At 37.8% G+C, this 15,847-nt stretch overlaps 1 protein-coding gene across 1 annotated transcript; it reads right to left on the reverse strand.

The window, feature by feature from the left end:
- Nucleotides 1-523: 523 nt before the first annotated feature.
- On the reverse strand, nucleotides 524-15,590 carry LOC144435830 (uncharacterized). The gene is made up of 13 exons (XM_078124465.1): nucleotides 15,472-15,590; nucleotides 14,656-14,778; nucleotides 8,988-9,082; nucleotides 8,221-8,278; nucleotides 6,552-6,674; nucleotides 5,627-5,752; nucleotides 4,684-4,803; nucleotides 4,280-4,414; nucleotides 3,611-3,748; nucleotides 3,332-3,373; nucleotides 2,474-2,709; nucleotides 1,415-1,710; nucleotides 524-1,052 (listed from the first exon to the last, which is right to left on the reverse strand). Exons 3-13 carry the CDS (start codon nucleotides 9,069-9,071, stop codon nucleotides 1,046-1,048), a joined length of 1,365 nt encoding a protein of 454 aa, XP_077980591.1. The 5' UTR covers nucleotides 9,072-9,082; nucleotides 14,656-14,778; nucleotides 15,472-15,590; the 3' UTR covers nucleotides 524-1,045.
- Between the last annotated feature and the right edge of the window lie 257 nt (nucleotides 15,591-15,847).

The following is a 15,847-nucleotide window of genomic DNA, read 5'->3' on the forward strand; positions in this document are numbered from 1 at the left end:
TTGTGATATCATGAGACTTCTCGTTTGCCGTACCACAGTGATGTCCAGGCACTGTCTTATCCCTGGCCTTGGGTGTGAGACGGCAAAGTGCATCGTAGAGTGGCACAGCGTGGTACAACCATGATTTGAAATTTGTATTGAGGCCTATTAGTTAATTTGATTAGGCAAAATGTCGATTTTGCTATTTTTATATGTAGCAGTTTCTTGTTGGTTTCTACATGGTTGTATCAAACAGAGCCAGTTAAACGTCAGATGGGTTTTACAAATAACACACTGATATGAGAAAGACGATCAGATCAGATCAATATCCCTTTTGGCAAGGACATGTACCAAACTACGGCATATAAGGAATAAAACTCGTAAACAGACATTTGCTTGCTTCTTTTAGTTTACTGTGTTCTATATATAGGCATACTGAACAACAAAGTTTTCCGTGAAACTTGCCTTTTTCTTGAAAGGGAATAAAGATAAGGCTGACTTTGTCTTATTTACCTGCATTTCTTATACTCAGGAACCCAGAAAATTAAAGTTGTGTAAAACACGTCTCTTCTGAGACAGATTTGCATATTTTCATAGCCCTACTTAAAGAGACTTAAACTCTAAAAAATGCACCTAAAGATGAAATCAGTCTCTCTCTTGTGTCCCCTTTTAATGATGTCATGACTTGATACCGCTGCTGTAAGCCCAGTGGTACTAAATCGGTACTAATTTATCAATATAGTTTGTTGATGTCTTGGAAGGAGCGATTTTTTTTGTTCAGTATGCCTAAATGAAATATACATGTACTCAATCGCCTATAAAGTAAAATATATTAAAGATTCCGTGCAAATATTTGGCAATAAAATTCATATAGGCAGATTCCGAAGAACAGAAATAGATATATTAGCTGTAAAGGGTAACTAGAACTCTTGAAAGAGGTGAAGTAACGATGTTGTATTGGTGCCATGGTGATGAATGGATCAAATGCTGGCTGATATAACATCACTCTGACGTGACGTCATAACTCGTTCTCTTGACCTCTGACCTATACTTCAGCGTAGCAGTCTTAGCAGCTGAAAAAAGAAGGGTTTTTTTTATCAGTTTACTATGTAGCTAATAGTATCACAGTGTTACAGAAATGTCAAGTTTGAAGCCTACCCAATGTCACTGATTTCACATTATAATTTCCACAAACTGAATTTATACAACGCATATTTAAAAGATTCTCACAGTACTCTACTTGCTGAAGAATACATCATAACCATTGCTGGTAATAAGGTATAACTTGTGAACGGTCCAATGACGTTATTTATTGTACGTACGAGGGCTAACAGGTGTTGTGTCATGGGACGACCAGGCTATGAATCTTATGTTCTATGTTTGAACACTATAACTTGCTCTTCTTCTCTTTTAACACAAATTAATGCTGTCTTACTTTTCATCTACCTTCCACGATTCTAGAAATGTGTCGATATCGACGGTGGCCCCATTCCTATCGACCATGTCGTTGGTAGAATCTCCGTCAGCGTTGCCTAGGAGACCGGTAACTCGTCCGGCCAAAGATTCATGGATGTGAACAAGAACGTTCTTTTTTCCATCCCAGACGACAGAAAGATCCGGCATAATGGTCGCATGAATGACACCTTGCTCATGGGATATAGTTGTGACAGGGCTTTCGCTATCCGTCAAGATACACGGCAATGTACTCAGCGTAACCAGTCCATTGTCAACCTATACATTCGGGTTTTTAAAAAAAATTGTGCATTTCATTAAAATTAGTTAATATGATAACAATTTGAAAACAAGAGTATTTTTTCACGTTATCAGTATTATCATAGTTATGTTGGAGAGTCTTACTTTTTTAAAAAATGTTAATGTCATGACAATACATCCTGGAAGGAGACCAGGGGATAGGTTGAAAGCTATGATAAATATCCAAGCAATTTAGTGCAGTGCAGTGTTCCGTTGTTTTTCTTTTTTGTAAACATATATTTACAACAAAATGTAAATCATTCTCGTAAGGTCTCTCCTAGACGTCTTCTAAAAGGAGGAACCTGAGACCACTATTTTCTATAGTGGCCTGAGGAGGAACCCAAGGGGCAACGTACATAATAACAGACAGTTAACCCGAGACAGAGCATCGTCTGACTCGAAAACAATCTTATTAATATTTACTACATTTTATCGTCTACATCGATAGAAGTCTTAGTAAAATTGGCACATTTCATCGTCTGGCGCTACAAACATCTTGCTGTTTCAATTTCTTTGCGTGATCTATATGTATGTGATGTTTATAAAAGATTGAAATGTAATATATGTAGTTAATTTTGTGTCCCTGCAGACGATAAAATGTAGCAACCTTAGTGAGATTTTGTCGAGCCAGATATTGTCCGGTTCCAGGTAAACTGAGTTCATTTGTACAAGATTACAATGTAAAACATCAGTTGACTGGCAGAACATGCTGTGAGTGAATAAAAGGTTATCGTCTGCTTACAATTAGAACTTTATGTTGGTCCATTTCTATCTCATGGTCGCCAACTCGAATGGTGACGGCATGTATCCGTGACACAATCTTATCTTTGAGTGTCCCAATTTCGTTCTTTATTTCGACAACAAATTGAGGGATGTCGCTGACGCTATCCTGGACCAGTACATACGAACAGTTGCCCTGGAAACTGTATTTGCTCTCGTCAAAGGTCATCATATGTGGATCTCCACTTCCGGTGCCATCTATTTGCAACAAAATGGAAATGTAGGCTTTATTACGCCATAAAAAAGTTAACTGGTTGACACTACACGTCATACGACTGTGGAAAGTCAGCTTTCAGCTATTTTTATAGACCTCTATGATCTTCATGTTTACATTTTGGCAGATTTCCAGTATTGTCTCCTTGAGTAATCTACCCCAATGAACAACAATAGTTTAGTTTGAAAGTAACTTTGTTACCCGAAAGCTGGCATTCCGCAGTGGTATCCGTCAAATTCTCAGTTCAAGTGAGACGTTGCCTACATGATAGCAACACTTAAAAGACCACGAATTAGTCTCGTTTAATCATTCGAATATGACTCATATCAGTAACAATAGAAAATATATCATTACGTTCTCTTTCAGACTGACTATACTACTGTAACACGCGTACGTTTATTAACATATCAAATGTAGTCACCGTGTTGCTACTATATAATTAGTCTCAAACTCCTTCAAATAAAATATGTGCGATATATACACTCGCATTTTGTTTTGATAAATTCCTGCTTTTTCCCTCCAAAATCTTACACGATCCAATAATAGTGTACTTTTTCCGTACAGTTTCAGCCATATATTCATGTATCAAACGTATAGTCTTCTTACCCTCTGTTGGTCCCTCGGTTGGCAATGGTACTCCATCTGGTTCTAAATAACATAATGGAGACAGAAATAAGCCATGATTTTATGGAATAATACTTTGAAATCTCTCTCTCTCTCTCTCTCTCTCTCTCTCTCTCTCTCTCTCTCTCTCTCTCTCTCTCTCTCTCTCTCTCTCTCTCTCTCTCTCTCTCTCTCTCTCTCTCTCTCTCTCTCTCTCTCTCTCTCTCTCTCTCTCTCTCTCTCTCTCTCTGGACTATCGACAAACAGTAACCTTTTGGCTACCTTGGCAGCAAACTCTGTTCCCACCGGATCCCTGCAAGCAGTCGCAGTTCGTCGGAGCATCAAGTTCGTCTTGTCGACATCGATTGTACCGACATATGCCGTCACATTCTTGACCACACACTTGAACATCGGGGTCATCTAGGAAACGAAAAAGACACGAGACCACGTGCGTATTACTTCAGCCTGCAACAATTACGACGCGGGAAACCGGATGTTCGGCTAACTAATAATTTAAAAATAGACATAACCTACAACAATACTGATACGACGACATATTCATGTCAGCGTAACGCTGCGCCATTGATATATTAGTACTGGTCACTGTCTCAATTCCACCTCTATGCTATAAAATTACGTTAAACTCCACAAAGTTTCTCTTTCTCCTAACACATCAAGTACTGGGATCCTCGATCTTGGGTGGAGGGGAGGATAACTCAGACTACATGCGATTTTCATGGTTAAATTGAAACCCTTAGATACAGCATCGGAGCTGACCTTTGACCTTGACCTCCATATTCAAGGTCAAATAGAAAAATGGTCAATAAATTATGAAGTTTTGTATCCAGAGACACCATTCAAATTTGCACAATTTTGCAATAAAACACACCACACTCTTTTATATTAAGTATTGTGTAGCATTACAAGAAGGCAAAATCGTGTCATCCTTACCGACACAACAGAACGAAGGCTCTTCACCATTCGCCATACAATAACAAGGCCCTGTAGAAAGTCTTTCACCAAGAAGGCATTGTGTTCGGCATCTCCCACCACAGTCAGCGTTGCAACGTTGAACAGTAGGATCAGCTATGGCAAGTCATAAACAAAAGACAGTGACACATGAAACTTCTAGTCGTGTAATAATGTTAAAGTATGTATTAAGCCTGTTGGCACGCTACTCCGGGAAATAAAAGTATTTTCGTAAACTATGGGGAGTCACTCACTCACTCACTCACTCACTCACTCATGTTACTTTACTTACACACACTACAAACTGATCATGGTAGGTTGTTAGGCATAGTACACATGATACGAATACTACATAAAACAGAGAGAAACATTGCCGTCTTTCTTACGAATGCAACATGTTCGGTCCTGTCCACATGTACATGCACCCGGTGCAACCATTTCACCAAAGTTACAGGTTTCTCGACACATGCCGTTACACTCGGAGCAAGGGATAGCTGTAGGATCGTCTGTCAAGAGAGAATAAAAAATTTAAGTGAATTAACATATACATGTACTACTATAATATCAAATAAGATACAATTAAAATAAATCATTTATCTTTTAGCAATATACGAATGGAAGTCAATGTATAATATCTTGCAAGTGAATCTTTCGGTCTCGACCGTCTGTGCAACCTTCTTATCAAGACGAACAGCCCACTTTCAAGGTCACGAGCTTCAGTTTCGAACTCTATAATACGACGGGATCCGACCTTGCCGAAAGGGGTACATGTATTTGATTGTACACAGGTAATTACTCGTTCTGACTAGTTGTTGAGATTCTTTTGTGAAAAATAAGTTCATTAGCCTGAAAGAGTCGTCGTTGCGGGCGCTCCACGTTAGGGAAGCGATCGAATCTTTCAAGCTAACAGTAACACTAGTTCACAAGAAATCCACAAAGACGGAGATATTTCAAAGTGCTACGTCAGTATAAAGTACTTCACCTAACTAAACGTTATCACACTCTCGCAACTTGAGGCCAGGGCACATTTTACCGCTGACGTGACAGTGTACGTGAGGTAGCATTGCAGTAAACAGTTTTGACGGCGTTAATTTTGATGTATTTTCCTACCATTCCGCGGCTGTTCCCATTTCACTCCTTTAGTGACATTAATAGTCTTAGAGTCTAAAATTAGCTGAGAATTTAAAACTAGACTCTTTAATACAGTGATAAATTCATTTAAATAGACAAACTTCAATCTAGTGGCTCAACTGACGGATGTAAACAAAATTATGAGAACAATCATCACAGTCCCATTTTCAGAATAGAAAACTTGTCTGACAAACTCACTTATACAGCATACTGAATTCCCGCCACACTTGCATCCTTTCGGTGCTTGCATTTCTAATGCCAGACAGAAATTCAGACGACACACGCCATTACAATCTGCTGCACAGCCCTTTGCAGTTGGATCACCTGTGGATGAAATAATAGTATACGTAATGATAATGATTTTTCAACATATGGTTATTTGATTCTAAATAACATCGTCTTCTTATATTTTCAATGACAGTTATAATAAAGTAAGACCAAAAAATCACACTTTTATACTTTTAATCTGCGTATCTTTGACGGAATGAATCACCATGTCATGACTCTACCCATTGCACCTCACATACAAAGCAAATTTCAGGCCAATCTTTCGATGAGCCGCACAGCGCCGCCAGCGATAAAACTGATAGTTAGCGCTTACCGCGATATGGCGAGTGTTCAGGATATTACGATTTTATTTTATCTCGAATGTCCATGTTGCTGGCGCTGTACAGTGCTTACTTTAGTAGTAGACGAGAGCTAGCGCAGATACAGTCCTGCTTCTAGACCTTAAGGCTTTCCTCTGATATGTATGCGACCGAAGGTCGCTTAATTATTAAGGGCAGAACGCACGAATGGCTAGACCTCTTTTATAAGACATCATTGTAGACCAAAATGCATAATCAGCGATATGAAAAGAGAAATTATTATGTGGTTCCATCCAGGACTCCACTTTAGACCAAACAAAATCGAAAAATTGTCTAAAGAGGACCCCATTTTAGACGCCTTATCTCTACAGAATACAGTACCCAATAAACCCAATAAGTGGAAGTACCCACGTTTTTATCCTGAACTCACCCCATGAGCGGTCAAGCCCACCCTCTATCACTGAGAACACTCAAACTCTAGATTACATGTAGCTCCTTCACTATCACGTGATATGTTTTTTAAAAGAATAACTTACTAATACAGCACTGGAATGATGAGTCACATGTACAACCGGAAGGAGCTACCATTTCATCGGCTCTGCAGTCCCTCGAATTAGTACGACATATCCCCTGACACAGTCCACTGTTGCACGTATTAGCTGACGAGACAGGACATAGATGGTGGCAAAATTTAGGAGGGTAAATAAACTCTTTATCAAATGAATGAAAATGTTATCAAATATTGGCAAATTATGAACTGACTATATTGTATTAAAGAGAGGGTATCTATCTATCTATCTATCTATCTATTTATCTATCTATCTATCTATCTATCTATCTATCTATCTATCTATCTCTTTATCAATCAATCTATCTATCCATTTATCTGTCTATATAGTATGTATATCCATCTATTTATCTATCTATGTATCCATTTATCTATATATCTATTTATTTATTTATTTATCTATCGATCCATTCATCCATATATTTATCTATTCATCTATCTTTATATGCATCTATCTGCCTATATATATATCTATATATCTATCTTTATATGTGTCTTTCCATCTATTTTATCTATATTTACTGTATACATATTAACGTCTATCTCTCTCTTCGTTCATTATCATTCGATTTATACATTTATACGTATATCTACATGTATCTATCACGATGCAATTGTCTGCCTGTCCCCTTCCAGAACCATCAGTTTGTTTGTTTGTGTCTGGCTGTCTGTCTGTCTGTCTGTCTGTCTGTGTCAGTCTGTCTATCTGTGTGTGTGTCTGTCTGTCTGTCTGTCTGTCTATCTGCCTGTGTCAGTCTGTCTATCTGTGTCTCTGTCTGTCTGTCTGTGTCAGTCTGTATATCTGTGTCTCTGTCTGTCTGTCTGTCTGTCTGTTTGTCTGTCTGTCTGTCTGTCTGTCTGTCTGTCTTTCTGTCTGTGTCTTTAGCAGTCTAACCCACCCACAAGTACTGCTTTTATCATCATCAATCTGTCGTTTAGCGTGGATGACTATTTTAACTATCTCTTATATCGTATCTACTCACAGTGTAATTTTTTTTTTCAAAACAGACTACTTACCTAACACATTTCTTTGTATGTAGAGTCTATACATTCTTAGCCATACATATACTCATCGTATAGGCACTATCAGACTGATAGTAGTACAGAGTTTCAATTAGGCTGCATAATGTTCAATACGTCTCACACAAACAAATCACAGGTACTGTAGCAGGCTTATAAATTGTTATATCTTATCTAACTGTGAACACAAATACAAGTTGTACATAGTTTTGTGTTCGAATGTTCCCTGTCTCATCTGACCGTGAGATCAAATGTATCATTTTATAAGTTTTCATCCTATTAGTGTCTGTATTTTGTTTTGTAAACGTTGTGTTAGATGTACACAGAATCGTGTCCCCTAATTGAACTCTCTCTAGGTTGGTACTTTGTTGTCTAATTTGTATATTACGTGTATTTTGCATATCTGATGAAGTTACAACTGAGCTAATAATCACATCACCTTTCGTCATTCTCTGATTCAAGTTTCAATACTGTACATTGTCATGATAGCATGAACACATATCTAGGTACAACGTGTATCACAAAGGCATATTGTAAATATAGGTTTCATTCCCTACATGTTAGTGAGTGAGATGCCATACGTGACAGTCACTTGCTATACGGCCTGTATGACTTACGAGATTGCCGTTGGTACACGTGAAGCATAAGATCGGAAGCTTTTTCATTTCCATCTTTCTGCAATTGAAAGAAATTAATCGAATGTGTAACATTTAACATTAACATATCTGGGGTTAAAGCTTCATTTACACCAGTGGACTAGACAGTTCTTTGGATTGTATAAACTTACTATCTTCTGCATCACTCTCATCATTTAATTCTGGCGAAATTGCGCGGTTTTATTAGAAAAAAATGACCCCGGGGCATCTCGATAAAACCATGTAGTAATAAATGCTATCGGCGACGAATCATATTACGTATTACATATTATACGAATGCATATATATATAATACATTGTACATATAAGCCATAGCAATAGTTACTATTACATACAGTTACTAGAAATAATTTCCATACCCATACCATATCTACTATAAACGTACAATTTCTTAGTAGTAGCTACCATTAACATATTACACTTTCTTAATAATAGCTACCATAAACGTACAATTTCTTAATAATAGCTACCATAAACGGACAATTTTTTAGAAATATAGCCAAAAACTTATCAATCACCAACAAACAGCAAAAATATTCCAGTGGAAACGTTGTTTTTTTTTATGTTTCACCTATCTATCTATGCCAACAGTGTACGAGTACTACGTGTGTATAACAAGGACATAACATCTCGAAAATGTTTAGTACATCCTATTTGGGGTTGTCCATTATTTTATGGGAAGTACTCTCGAAATTTTATGAATTGAAAAAAAGAAAGTTCAAATTTACCTCGCTTTTGGAACTTCGGCTTTCTTTGATATTACTACACCAAATGATACATATTATCAGTAACGTGGAAAACCTTTTCATCATGGTATCTTTTTCTGAAAAGAACATAAAACTGTTTTCAGTATCACGTGATTTTTTAACGCACATGCAGAACAGGAATACTCCATTTGTCAATAGAGGGTATTCCTCGTTCTTTTCCCGTTTTTTTTAGAACTGAAATAATGTTTATCACATTCTCGACGAGATTTCACTTTGTTGGACAATTTAAACTTGTTTTGAATGTGAACATTTGAACATTCTGGTACTCTCTCAATAAACAAGTACATCCAATAGCAATTATTCTTTGCAACAAGCAAACACTGGGGACCCTACTCAGAGTAATGCAAACCCTACACTCGAGTCTGTACTATAAATCTGTTTGCGATCATCTTTGTGCCAGTTTCAAGTATTATTCTTAATATACCGTAATTGATAGCCGCTCGAGAGTGTGGTTTTTGGGATTAGTTGTTGGTATTTTACTGTAGCTATGAGCTAACGACAGCTTGCGCTACACAAAGTCAGCTTAGTACAACACAGAATATCGACACACATGTTTGTAATTCATCACTAGTACTGCTTTTCAAATTTGCGACAGCATTGAACAGGGAATGTTGCCTTTGACATGGTCCCTTTCATTTTACTATAATAATCCAATGACTGTGCCTACATACAGCTTGCAGGAGCTCAATGCCGTCTCCACCACCACCACCACCACCACCACCACCACCACCACTATCACCATCACTGTCATGGCCACCACCATAGTTATCATCGTCGTCGTCATCGTCGTTACCACCACCACCACCACCACCACCACCATCATCATCATCATCCATCATCCACATAATAGATCTATATCACCAAACATTGGATAAACCTTGTCACCATCTTATCGTCACAAATAAATGAAATATTTGATATCTGACTAAAACTCATACATACATACATACATACATACATACATACATACATACATACATACATACATACATACATGTACGTATTCCTCCGATGATCGTTAGCATATTGTCATACATACATTTTACAAAGTATAGAGTAAATTAATTTTTTCCCCTATATATTCTTTCCCCTTTCACCCTCGCCATATTGAGACAAATCTCAATATGAAGGATGACGTCATAAAGTTTGCTAGCAAATTTCATAAATAGCTTCTAATTTCATACAAAGCACTAGCTGCAGCTGGGACGTTTTTATGTTTTGTTAATGTTAGGTACAATAACATACTCGTTCTTAACGTACACCCCGGACAATGATGCATCACCTGTTGTTGTATCTGTTTACATAGTAAATCTAATCAGAGTGATTTTGAGATCCGTGTGGATACTATCGACTCCTGATTAACAATACATCCTGTGGTTGTCTGTTCAAAAAATGGTACTCCACTTTGGCTGGCGTCAGAATTTATGGCAGGGGAGGGGGGGAGAAATTATCTTGGTCAAAAGAAATCGCAGCCCCCCCCCCCCCCCGAAATGAACCCAAGAATTTTCGTATCCGCCCTTCCCGGCTACACATATTTTAATGTGTAATGATACAGTACCCCCCCCCCCCACTCCACTTCAGTGTTGTATAGTATGGTGCACTTCATTAAAGTAACAGTGGAAATCAATTTCAGCATCCATTCATAATAATGAGATATTTCTTTAATGTGGGCTTTGCGAAAAAAGGTCTAACAGTAGGGTGCACTTTGAGATACTTTGTCAGCAGCGTTTTATCTTTCAATCTTGATTCTCGGCAGAGAGAGAGAGAGAGAGACAGAGACAGACAGACAGACAGACAGACAGACAGACAGACAGACAGACAGACAGACAGACAGACAGACAGACAGACAGACAGACAAAACAAACAACAAACAAGCGGATGGTTCTGGAATCTTGATTCTTGGCACAGAGAGACAGACAGACAGACAGACAGACAGACAGACAGACAGACAGACAGACAGACAGACAGACAGACAGACAGACAGACAGACAGAGGAAGGCATACACAAATACATTCGCATGGCTGTCACCCAACTCATCACTGAATATAGGTTTTAGAAGGTATTGAGATTCTTTTAATTTACTCGGTAAACCACCGCTCATGAGGTTTTATTTGGTTCAAATCATGAGCAAAATATTTCGGCCCCTCCTTTCAGAATTGTCATGGTCCCTCCCCTTTGAACCCTCATTTTTTTCATGGTCCCCAATTCTCCCCCCCCCCCCCACCGTAAATTCTGACTCCAGCTTTACAACTAGTACAGTTTCATAGCGACTGATTTAAAAACCAAGCTTTTACTAGCCAGTGTAGAATTAAAACCAATATCATACATTTAGTATGTTTAGGTCTATAACGTGTTATTGATCTATCATCATTCGGTCAAATGTGTTCGTTGCCGATAGATCATACACGTCATGTGCTTTTGGAGTCGCCCTCTAACAACACATCAGGGAAATGATTCTGTCAAATGTCAAACCTCTCCTTCCCCACATGTATCATATCAGACCACTAACGTTAGTGGTCTGAGGTATCATGCATGCATTTTCATATATCCTTCGAAGTAAGATAGCCACATGAAATGAGGTTAAAATGCTATGAAAGTGTGTATAATTGTTAGGAGATAGTAAAACTTGTACACCTCTTAGATAATGTGGCATCTGATCAAGTACAAACACGATGGTTAGGAGCTCATGAACTGTTCATACGTACTTCTCTCTCTCTCTCTCTCTCTCTCTCTCTCTCTCTCTCTCTCTCTCTCTCTCTCTCTCTCTCTCTCTCTCTCTCTCTCTCTCTCTCTCTCTCTCTCTCTCTCTCTCTCTCTCTCTCTCTGAGAGAGACATTAATTGTTATGGATCTTTTCGCACCTTATCACTTTTCATGACCTGATATTTCATAAACGCTACATTTAATCATTTTGAAGAGGGAGAAAGACGTGGAGAAAGACGTATAGAAAAATGAACAAAAAAAAATAAGTAATCTATTGATGTTCCGAACTCATCATCTTCCTGCGCAATTCACCGACACGTAACTGTGACGTCACTAGATTAATACGAAACAGTTTTGAATGGCCCTCATGTCCAAAGTACTTTGACATGTGTCGCCTATGATACCATATTTGGCAAATATATCACTTTCGCTCACTTACTCTTTCAAACCGTTATTGTTGCATGTTGTTGATGATAGCGATTGAGTAGCAAGGGTTGAACTCGTGGAATGAAAGAAAATTGACTTTTTAAATTCGTCTCGGGGATCGCATTTTTAAAGCCACTTGTTGATCGTTCAACCCAAAACCCTGGTTATTAGGTCACAACTGAGGTGTCACATATCATCTCATAGGTGGTTGATAGATTCTATATATTAAAAACAACATTGAGAAATCCATCTTTTTGTCACAATTGTGCGATGTAACTGAGTATAACTGTTAAACACGTAGAAACCGGCTTACTTGAAACAGATCGTCGTCTGACTCCCGGGGGGAGGGGGTACTCAAATAGAAAGCTATACTGGTATGTGCCGCCTTGATGGGTCACTTTAATTATACCAGCCTTCACAACATCAGAAAGGTAATTGACCGGATGGTTGTGACTGAAAATCCCTAATGGGTCTGGTTTTTTTTAGATTATACATGAGTCAGTGTTTTAAACTTTTAGTGCACACCCCCGTCTGAAAATTGTGGGGTATACCCCACCCCCAGGGGGTTTGACTCCTCAAATATGTTACGAACAATGCCCCCAATTCATCACCTGGTGCGACAAAAATCTCATTACAATTATTGCCATCATTTTAAGAGTTGGTGTGAATCACCTACAAATAGCTCACCTACAGAAAATGTAAGAACAAATTTTTGTCGCGTCGTATGATAAAATGAAGCAAATATTAATACGAGTTTTCAGTGTGGAATCAGACGATGTTCTATGTCAGGTCAAGTGGACTCGTTTGTAAATTATGACCAGCTGCAGTGTGAATGCCCTTTCCACTTTTTTTCCGATGTTTTAGTACGACGTGTACAATCCTCAACACGGACTTTATATGTTGTATGTTGATTTGTCTAAATTTCGGCTACCAGGCTGATGTGGTCACTCTTTCGTCATATACAAACACTAAGATTTCATAGACATGGAAACATGGTGTTGCTATCAAAAGTAAGATGGTTGCTGCCCTGAATAGTTTTCACAGCTCTATTCTGAATACATGACAGATTTTGATACCAATGAAATACACAAACATTAAGTTATTACTAACACAAACACAATGGTCCCAATTTTTTTTTTTAGAAAGTTGCGCTGTATACCCTACCTGTAAGAAGACTGCAAATCGTCCAATGATTTCACCGTACTTCGAGATTGTTTACAGAGGCCACCACAGAAACACAGAACTCACTCACTCTCGCGAGAACAGAAAATCTCGCAAATTCCCACTCGGTTCTTGTGTGCAAGTTCAAAACCTCAGATTAATGAAGAAAACGTAAATAAATGTGCGATACTTTTCGTCATCTACTGAACTTTGAATTTTTTTATTTAAGTTTTTGACTTCATACATAAGTACCCTGGTAATAAAATAGTTAATACACTTCATATGGACAAAGCCAAAAAATCTTTTAAAATTTAAAGCTGACGCTGAAACATAAGCTTAGAACGGTTTTCGTATTAGACCTGCTGTAGATTTTATGGGTGTTTGCGATGTATAATCGTAGGCCTAACAAAAAGAAAAATTTCCTCTTCAAGGTGATTGCAATATATATAGGAGATGTATTTTGTCTGAATATGTCAGCCCCGGGGGATGTCAGCGAATCTACTCACCCACGCATACACCTGATGATCCCTTTGCAGTTTTGGTGAAACGGACCGTAGTGTAAATACATAATGTAATAACATACTCGTCTTCTTTCATTTTTATGTATGTAATACTATGTATATATATGTTTATATAAGAGACGTATTTTGTCTGTATATGGTATTTTAATTGTATTTTCACATCGCATATTCTAACAGGTAAATATTATTATATAGCAACTTACAGGGTTTATCGAAAGTTTTTAATTTATTTTTAAGATGGAGAAATGGAAAAGAGTGAAAAATTCTTCAACTTTGATCGTGTACTGAAACAGGCCTAATGCGAAAGAACACAAAGAGACGTTATCACGAAACACAAACGGCTTGTCGCAACAGTCATTAATTACTATATGACGTTAAACTGGAAACCTTGGTTCGATGAATTCATTGCCTCTCGACTCGATGGATTCGTGACTTGCCACAGAATTTTTAAAGTGGAAATCGTGTAGACACCATTCCTCCGTATTGTGGCACCAACAAAGTCCTTGTCTAAATACCAGGCCTTCAGTTCGGTAAAAAATGACACTTGAAATCTGTTTACTATACGATCGGAGGGCAAGGTACGATTTTCTCTATCATTTTACATGACTGTGCACTACTATATCTGAATATCTGGCAAAACCGTTGAACTTGAACGAAAAAACGAATTATAACTACTTTTCAATTATTTTCTATTCACGTCAATTTATGATTTTCTACTTTCTTATCTTTTCACTTCTAAAAAGTTAGTTTGAACAGTCGATTTCTTTCTTTTAAAAAAAAAACAGACTCGAACAATTTTTTAAAAGTGTGAAACTTACCCGTTAAGGTGTATAGCAGAAGAGTAACGAGACTTTATAAACAGCACACTGCAGTCTAAAAGTACTGGCGTCGTCGCTGATGACGTTTTCTCTAAATGGTATCCAATACAACTGTACAAATGCCTATATAGACGTATTTCAAGAGTTAATATGTCATACCGTGACAGAATGTTTACTCACTAAATAAAAAACAACTAAATATGCTTATCGACTTTAGGCGACTGGTCCATGAAAATTCATTTCGTCATGATCCTGTCAAGGGGGCTAATTACTCAACATCATAATTTTGATACAATGAAGTTGTTTGCGGTCCAGGTATCAAAAAATTAGGAAATGTAGCGACTCAGTCTACTCCACCTGTGCATCAATTACTTGGTCGAGTTGTACATATCCTGTTCTACTTAAGATTAGGAGCATGTATATTAATCTTTATGAGTCCCTACAAGTCAATATAGCTCTGTCGGAAATGAATCAATATTTTCAGATGTGGTGACAAGTTTTTAAAAAAATCTCGCCACGTGGTGTTAATTTTCAGCACTTTTTAAGTACGGAAGGCTGATTTTCTTTGGCCCTATGATGTCAAAAATTTGAGGTGAGTTTAACTTTCCATGCAGTACCCCCCCCCCCCCCACCCACAAGAACAAATAATAATTCTTCGTTTCTTCAATATATATTGCCATATGAAACATCATTGTAATATGTTGTCACATTGTTATCAAACTACGGCAGCCATATATATTTAGATGAATCAATGTGGCTTGAACGCCGGTTCTCCTAAACATCCAACTAAATCTAAATAACACCTGATTTTTGTACCTGTTTTCTGTAGAGTTTGATAAAATAATGTTACTCCAGGATCCAACAGTTTCAGGTGACTTTCATTTAAGCAAACTTTTTTCCAACTATCGCGTACATTCTGCAGTTGTGTCCTAAGTCAATTCCGTATCCAGAAACTAATCCGTTATCTTTCAACGCGAGTACCAAGGACCGATCGAGTATGCTATATTAATGAATTCGAAAGTGCAAGACGTAATTGATCTGTAATTGTTATGCTGTTAAGCAGAAACTTCGGGTAATCTTGTGAACAGCTGTTGGAAAACATTGTGACCCTATGGAGAGCAAAGCCTATAAGCAAATTTACTCGATATGGTATTCAGGTAGATTGTATTACCATTAATCAAAACTGAGACGA

This window comes from Glandiceps talaboti, chromosome 5 (genome assembly GCF_964340395.1).
Source record: "Glandiceps talaboti chromosome 5, keGlaTala1.1, whole genome shotgun sequence".
NCBI lineage: Eukaryota > Metazoa > Hemichordata > Enteropneusta > Spengelidae > Glandiceps > Glandiceps talaboti.

What these genes read in the sequence shown, in the direction of transcription:
- LOC144435830 (XM_078124465.1), bottom strand. Translation starts at nt 9,071, where the DNA reads ATGATGAAAAGGTTTTCCACGTTACTGATAATATGTATCATTTGGTGT. An exon ending in GCCGAAGTTCCAAAAGCGAG is followed by an intron (nt 8,279 to 8,987) that starts GTAAATTTGAAC and finishes TTTCAATTGCAG; the next exon opens with AAAGATGGAAATGAAAAAGC. An exon ending in CGTGTACCAACGGCAATCTC is followed by an intron (nt 6,675 to 8,220) that starts GTAAGTCATACA and finishes CTGTCTCGTCAG; the next exon opens with CTAATACGTGCAACAGTGGA.